General features: G+C 35.9%; 1 protein-coding gene across 1 annotated transcript; it reads left to right on the forward strand.

The window, feature by feature from the left end:
• The first annotated feature begins 895 nt into the window (after nt 1-895).
• Nucleotides 896-4,682, forward strand: LOC104592868 (protein NUCLEAR FUSION DEFECTIVE 4). The gene is made up of 3 exons (XM_010252387.3): nt 896-1,808; nt 3,009-3,949; nt 4,064-4,682. The coding sequence occupies exons 1-3, from the start codon at nt 1,461-1,463 to the stop codon at nt 4,599-4,601; spliced, it is 1,827 nt and encodes a 608-aa protein (XP_010250689.1). The 5' UTR covers nt 896-1,460; the 3' UTR covers nt 4,602-4,682.
• Nucleotides 4,683-8,644: the final 3,962 nt, after the last annotated feature.

Raw genomic sequence — 8,644 nt, forward strand, 5'->3', positions numbered from 1 at the left:
AGGTGGCAGTGGCAGCGGGCAAAGGAATGACCACTAGCGCTATCGCCGCCACACCTCAGCCTTCGGCCACCTCCGGCAACGTTGCTGGAGGCGAAGGCGGTGGCGGCGGACGGCGACGAGCGACGGCTTTGGTGAACAAATGGCAAGAAGAAGAAGATGAGCGGTATTTTTGCCCTTTATTGATAATACTTTTAAAAAAGTTAACCTATTTTTGAAAATTTTTTAAATATAAGGTTTTAGCATATAAGGGTAAATTTTGGGGTTTAATATCAATAAAAGTAATATATTTAAAAAAAAATCAAAAATATGTTAACTTTTTAAAAATAATATATTATTCATCTTCTTCTTCTTGCCATTTGTTCACCAGATCCGCCATTTGCTGCTGCCCACAGAGGTAGTGGCGGTGGTGGCACCGATGGTTTCTCTATCCAACGTTGCCACCTCCTACAACGTTGCCGGAGATGGGGCGGGCAGAGTCCAGCAACATTATCGGAGGGGGAGGTGGGTGGCGACAGCAACGGGTAGTAGTAGATGGCGGTGGCGAATAGCGGCAAGCGATGGCTCTTGTGACAAATGGCAAGAAAAAGAGTTTTAAATATATTATTTTTAAAAAATTAACCTATTTTTTATATTATTTTTAAAAAGTAACCTATTTTTACAAATTTTTAAATATATTATTTTTATTGATATTAAACCCTAAAAGTTGCCCTTATATGCTATTACCCCTATCATTTTCCCCAAAATAACGTAAGAGATAAAATTCTGAGAATGCGTGTAAACTTTGACAGAACTCAGAAGGGTCGCAACATAACACGTCTCGTTATACGTGGCTGGGAGAGCGAACCCGTCACAAAGAAATAAGCGTGCTACAAATCCACCCGTCTAGATGATGAGGCGGGAGCGCTCTCCCTTTCGGTTTCTGTCTGAGCCAGTGGTTCGTGACCGCGATTTGGGGCTGTAGCGGATTACTCAGTGAGAGTGCTTCCGCCTTATCATCGCTTCGCATGACTCCTGTCACTGCTACTGTCTGCAACAAGACATCATTTTGGCGATTGGGTGTCTAACTGTCTCCTCCAAATTGCAACATCTCAATTCTCAAACCTCGATGTCGTCAGATCATCCATTTGTGCATTCCATGCAGTGGCATTCCAGTGGTTTAATAGATAATCCTTGCCATTTCTTCATGTTTGATTTTTTCCTCGTAAATGGCCTGACTGATTTTTTCTGTCATCCATCGGAGAGCGTCGTCCATTCTTCTCCAATCTGTTGTTCTTTTGCACTTTGCAGGGGAAATGTAAAAAAAAAAAAGGAAAGAAAAAGAAAGTCAAAATCCTTGAATTATATTGAAGAATATATAGATGTTGCTCTGTTACTTGTTCTTCTTTACTTCAGTCGATCATATAATGGTATCTTAATTAGAACATTTTTCTTCTATTTCAAGCTTCTCATTTGTAACTAAGATGTTCGGGGAGATGTTTCGGTTACAGGGAAAGCTTAGGGATTTTATCAATAATAGATGGCTTGTATTCGTTGCGGCAATGTGGATCCAGTCGTGCGCTGGGATTGGATATTTATATGGGAGCATTTCGCCGGTGATAAAGAGCTCTCTGAACTATAACCAGAGACAGATAGCGAGATTGGGTGTAGCTAAGGATCTCGGGGATAGTGTTGGATTTCTGGCTGGGAGTTTGTGTGAGGTTCTGCCGATTTGGGGAGCTCTTCTAATCGGTGCATTAAAGAACTTCATTGGGTATGGGTGGGTTTGGCTGATTGTTACTGGTAGAGTGCCAACTTTGCCTTTGTGGGCGGTGAGTTCAGCTATGCTACTACATTGATTTTTTTTTTTTTTGGTCTTCTTCATCTAAGCACTAAACTTACTTCGATTGAAATAAGTTCTTTTATTGGGTTGGGAAAGCAAAATTTGTATTGATCACCCACAACCTGCTCTTTCCCTTTTCGTGAATATTTTCCATAATTGGAATTCCCTGAACTTCTTCTTCTTCTTTTTTGGATGAGCCCTGAATTTCTCTTCCTTAACTGTGATGATTTAGACATATCAAAGAGGCTAGTGTTGTGTACTACTTCTCTTTTTCCCCCCTTTTGAGCAATATTTTGTTTGTAGTCACTGAATTACAGGTGATTTGAAGAATCTACGTTCATGAAACGAGTTGTTTATAAAATGATATGCGATAGGAATGAATTTGATGCACGAGAGACCTTACTAATTATTTTTGAACTGGATTTCGTGATTTTTTTTTTCCAAATGGTACAACTACAAGAAAGTGGTATACCTGCTTTTGAGCAGCAACTGAGTGACTTTAAAGATAGAATTTATTAGTCTGACTTTGTTATAAATTTAGATGAAGAAAGGAGCTAATATTTTTTCATAACTGGCTTCCTATTTTCCTGTTCATTTTTTTTTTCTTCCGTCTGTGATAAGCATAACCTCACTTGTGTTGTCCTCAGATGGAAATAATTTTGATAGCTTAGATTCATAAGAGGAGCTAATAATTTGATATTCACTTGATGATGAGTATTATTTCTATTTTGGCTTCTGAATGGATTAATTTGGGGAAGGAGCCAATTATCTACAGTTTAATTTGAACTCAGTTTTTTCTTACCCTTTTTATCTTATATCCATAAAGTTGTTTCTGAAATTGGAAGTAGAATGGTTCTTCAAGAAGGTTTTCTTTAACAGTATTCTGAACTTAATTCTGATGCTTCAACAGTTCCTTTAAAGGAACTCAGCTGGAGAATTTTCCCTTGCTTTGATTCAGGAGCTCAGGAGAATTTATTGCATGGTTAAAGCTTATGAAATTACTTTTTGAAATGCAAGCTGTCCAGAGAAAGCTATTATCCTTATGAATCAGCTGTATTCATTTATGATGACCAGTGAAGTTTGCTGCCTAATATTAGAAAGCAGTGGAAATTAAATAACTGCATACATATTAAGTTCTGTCGTTTCCTTGGTAACTGTTATATATATTAACCCAGTTTGAGATGTGCAGATGTGCGTTGTAATATTTGTGGGAGCAAATGGAGGAACCTATTTCAATACGGCAGCACTTGTTTCATGTGTACAGAACTTCCCCAAAAGCCGTGGTCCTGTTGTGGGTATACTGAAGGGATTTGCTGGGTTGAGTGGTGCAATCTTAACCCAGGTATATGCGATGATCAATGCTCCAGATCAGGCAGCAATCATTTTCATGGTTGCAGTTGGGCCCTCAATGGTGGTTATAGCATTGATGTTCATCGTTAGGCCAGTTGGGGGTCACAGACAAGTCAGGCCATCTGATGGTTCGAGCTTCACGTTTACCTACAGTGTCTGCATCCTTTTGGCTGCTTATTTGATGGGGGTCATGCTTGTCGAAGATATAGATGATGTGAACCACACTGTGGTCACATTATTTACAGTAATACTGTTCATTCTCGTATTGCTTCCTATTGTGATTCCCATCCTTCTGATCAGTCTTTCCTCAGATTCAAAACCACCTGCTGAAGAGAGCCTTTTACCGCCTGAAACCGAGAAAGATAGACCTGGAAAATCTGGACAGAGTGGATCAAATGAGGTTATTCTCAGTGAGGTGGAAGAGGAGAAGCCCGTGGAAGTAGACTTGCTTCCTGCATCAGAAAGGGAAAAACGAATTGCACAGCTGCAAGCAAAACTAGTCCATGCAGCAGCAGAAGGAGCTATCAGAATCAAGAGACGGAAGGGTCCACGCAGGGGGGAAGATTTTACGTTGATGCAGGCACTGATAAAGGCAGACTTCTGGCTCATCTTTTTCTCCCTGCTATTGGGTTCAGGTTCTGGATTGACAGTGATAGATAATTTAGGCCAGATGAGTGAGTCGTTGGGGTATGACAATACCCATATATTTGTGTCCATGATAAGCATTTGGAATTTCCTCGGCCGTATTGCTGGTGGCTACTTCTCTGAGATTATTGTAAGGTGCGACCCAATTGCACTGAATGCATCTATCTATCCATATTCCATAGTTTGCTTAATTTCGAACTTAATTTTTTGCCCATTTCCTCCATTATTATTATTATTATTTTGGTGCAGGGATTACGCATATCCAAGGCCAGTGGCCATGGCTGTGGCCCAGATTATTATGGTAGTCGGACACTTGCTCTTTGCTATGGGATGGACTGGTGGTGCAATGTATGGCGGTACTTTGTTGATTGGGCTTGGTTATGGAGCCCATTGGGCGATTGTTCCAGCTGCAGCCACGGAGCTGTTTGGCTTGAAAAAATTTGGGGCCTTGTACAATTTCCTTACACTAGCAAATCCTGCGGGATCTCTAATCTTTTCTGGTGTCATTGCTAGCAATATTTATGATCATGAAGCAGAGAAACAATCTCGCCAGATGCAGCTCCATCACCAGCAGAAGCAAAATTCAGTGTTTCTGCTAGGAAGGACGATGCCGGCTGATGTAGAACTTGGCGTTGAAGAGTCACTTAGGTGTGAGGGCGCCGTTTGTTTTTTCCTTACTTCTATGATAATGTCTGGACTTTGTATCGTAGCAGTGTTGTTGAGTATGGTTCTTGTTTATCGAACCAAGATCGTCTACAATAACCTCTATGGAAAATCTCGTACTTGAGTTTGGAACGAAAGGCTAATTAAGTCACTGATGATGAGAATATTTCACGAAACAGAGTACAGCTCGACCTATTTCAACTCATATATGTTACTTATCTGCTGAACTTCATTCTCTTTCCAGAGAATGCTGGGAAAACGTTTGTGTTTCTATCATATATATTATTTAGTTCATAAGAACTACTCCATGCCATGCAACAATAGCAGTTCCGGAGGCATTAATTTATGGCTATGTCTATTAACATGTAATGTGGAAAGAGCCCATTGAATGCTGAGCGTCAATAGCCAACAATTCAGTATTCGAATTTTCGAAATGTGTCAATCCATTATTTACACTTAACTAGTTGTTAAGTGGCATTTTAAAAAGATATAAACGCCTTTCGAGTGTTATTTAATTTTTTTTTATAAATCATCTAAATGTTAATAAAAAATTAAGTTTCAAATCTTTGCCTCTTCTATTCAAGAAAGTTGGGTCATATCACTGTTGATCCTAATTTGATTTGCGATTTGTGTTTATTTTTTTTTAAATGTCACTTAACAATAATTGTCTGCTCAAAATACAAGTATTATTAATTGGGAATTTTCTCTTATTTCTAATAAAGGATGAATAGGTCAGCGGATCATTAAATACAATAAGAGAAAAGAAAACTCACAAGAACATTAAAAGTAGATTATAGAACAAGAATATAAAATTAATCTAATGTGAAGATTTATCAGTAGAATACTATGAATGATGATTAGAGCACATCCCAATTTTGAATTTTGATAAAGGAAACGCTCCCCTGAAGAAAACGAAAAGGTATCAGGTGCGTGTCTCTCTTTTCAAAGCATCATTTTTTTGGTATAGGGTCTGTTCCCTCTATTCACATTTATGTCGTAAACAATTTATGTATGTATTTATTTATTTTAAGGTGGGTTTGGCGCAGCAGTTGAGTTGTTCAATTGCTATATATATGTGACTAAGGTTGCACTTGGTTGCAGTGTAATTTTATTTATATTAATACAAATTCATGGCGTGCAAATGAAAAAATGCAAATTCTTGTTTAATTTTATTTTGAGTTTTATTTATTCTACTTCATGTCTTAATACTTTATTTGCATTGTAATCAAACAAAATAAATTAAAATTCCAAACAAAAATTAATCAGAATTTATACTCAAATCATTTGCACAGCCATAATTTTACATCAATGTAAATTTATTTGAAATTGCGGGGTAATATTATGTACATATCGGCAGGAAATTCATAGGTAGGCTGCTTTTTTATTGTGAACAGTTTTTTTTTTCGCTGCTTAATACAGTGTAGTTCTCTTTTGTCTTTGGCTTTTGTCAGTTCATAAATCATACATATATTATATATATAAAAAAACATGAGACAGCAAGATGTGGTCAGGTCATGTTATCACCCTTTATTAGTTTATTATTGCCGAGGGAGATTCTAGAATGGTTTGGACCCCTCAGGCAGGGGTCCACCTAGGAGCTTATCAGCTGGACCATAAATTTGGACATTAATTCTTTTCTTCAATCAAGCCTTGAAATAATTTATCGCTGATGTGATCAAGGGGGCCATATGTCAGCAACCAGGGATTTTAATGGATTAGGCCTAACAGCGCGTGATGCATATGGCAGGCCCATGAACATCACTCCTACTTCCAACAACCTAATTAGTAATTACTTTCCTTTCTTTTACTTTTTCATGAAGTCTTTTGTCTTTATAAGGGAAAAAGAAAAATTATAATTATGTATTAAATGTCTGAAATTTGCTAATAGCATAAATAAATGCAATTAACAAGTTTATTAGTGGTTTCAGCTGATGCTAGTTAGGGGTGCTCCATAAGATTGAAATTTATAGTAGCAATGTCAAATTCTAGGGTTCCCTTCCCAGTTCCAAGTTCATTTTGACTTTGAGCAAGAGAGTCTAATGCAAATAGAATATCATTAATTTGACTTAGTAAGTTGAGTCGAAATTTAGGCTCCATTTGGTTCGTAGGAATAAGGGTCTGAAATTAGAATTAGAATGGGTTATTTTGATTTCGACTGTTTGATTGGATGGAATTAGAATTATATTTCTATTTTTGTTGGAATGACATTTTCTCTCAAATGGTCATTCCTTGTCCTTCCCTTGGGAATAAAATTCCATTCTTGCTGATTCTAATTCTCATTTCTATTTCTTTTTGAACCAGACAGACTATAAAAATGGACCATTCCGATTCTGATTCTGATTCTGATTCTGACTGTAAACTCAAGTAAAAAAAGTCAAACATTAGATGCAATAATTAAAGTAAGAGTCCTAATAATCAGTACTAAGTAATCAATTGTGTTAAATGACGTTACCTGTTCTATTTATTTTTCATTGATTCATGTTTTACAAAGTATATTTATCAAACATGTTAAAGACTTTTACAATATTAATGAAATTGTTATTTCACAATACAATTTAGAATTTGCCTTAAAATGAAAAAAAAAGGTTAAATTAATAGAGTGAATGGGAGCAAAATATAAGAATACTTGTGACAAAAGGATATGAGGGATGATTAGAGAGCTGGTTTGCTGGAAACACCAAATATGTGCAGAGTTGATTTCGCTATTGACATAATAACTGATATTATATCATCAAATTAGGGGTGATAGAGTTGAGTAAAAGAAATGCAAATTTGTAGAATGCAAAACCATATATTTTGTATGTATCTGTATTGTATATATTTGCATTTGTATTCTTTCCAAACTGAGCCTAAGAGACTAAGGGTTCAAACTAAGGAGTGCAAATACAAATATCTTTGTATTTTATATTATTTTATATGTATTTATATTGTATATATTTGTATTATACTATTCCTAAAGTGAGCCTAAAATCCAAATTGACGGGATGTTAAACTTTGTTTATCCATCAAAAACAAAAACCATCTAATTAGGAGGCTTTTTGTCCCTTGAATTCATTATTGATTATTTGCAGGGGATTTTGGTGTAGTTAATATTAGCAGATAAGATTAACCTTGAGTAGAAAATTCTTTCTGATAACTGTCTCCATAATCAACACTAATGTAGAACATAAATTTCGTCCTCAAACTTTGCAGTTATTCATTGGGAAATTTTCATACTTATAAGAAATGTTTTCGATGCACGATTATAAGGGCTGTGAGAATGATATAACAAAATCCAAATTCACTAATAATAGTAGTAGGGGTTAAGGGTGTTTATGGACCCCGCAGTCCAAAATCAATTTGGAAACAAGACATATTGGATTGAATCAATTCGGTCCGAAATATTTATTAAATTGGATTGGACCTAGTCTATTTGTAATAAATTTATATTGAATTGGATTGGATTAAGTCAATATCTGATCCATTAATATAAGATAAGAAAGAAATATAGATTTCTTTTTCAATGGACCGGATTTGGATTGAACTCAATATAAATCAAAATGAATTTGAATAGATTGGACGGTCCATACATTAAATTAATTAGACCAGTTCAAAATAATCCAAAATATTCATTTGATTGGATTGAACCTAATCCATTTATAATTGACTAACATCTTACTGGATCGGATTGGACCAAATCCAATCCAATTGACACCCTACCAATAAATGCCCTAAAATCAAATCAAAAGGAGTTTAAAGCATACATACACCTTGCTGAGGATAAGATATCAAGATGGGGAGTACTTAGTTGAGTTGACATGAGGGCCTGGCTTTAATTAACATCCTCGTTATTTATTTGTTTATTCCTCTAAATCCTTACTGATAATTGTGCTAGCGATGACGAGCGACGTAATAAGGCCAAAAATAAGCTTAAATCATGATTCACAACGGTGCTTTGCTTTTATTGTATACAGTTTGGTCATGATTTATGATGACTGAAAGGGTTGAACTGAATCACTTATTATTATGTCTTTTAATATATAAAATAATTAAATAATAAAATATTCGAGGATATAGCTAATAACCAACAAAACTTCACTTTCACCCACTAATTTATTCATAACCAACTTAATTAGCTTATTCATTAAAAGATAGATGCAATAAATCATTCAATTCAGCCGCCTCAGC

Source organism: Nelumbo nucifera, chromosome 3, assembly GCF_055504915.1.
Source record: "Nelumbo nucifera cultivar China Antique chromosome 3, China Antique-T2T, whole genome shotgun sequence".
Lineage (NCBI taxonomy): Eukaryota > Viridiplantae > Streptophyta > Magnoliopsida > Proteales > Nelumbonaceae > Nelumbo > Nelumbo nucifera.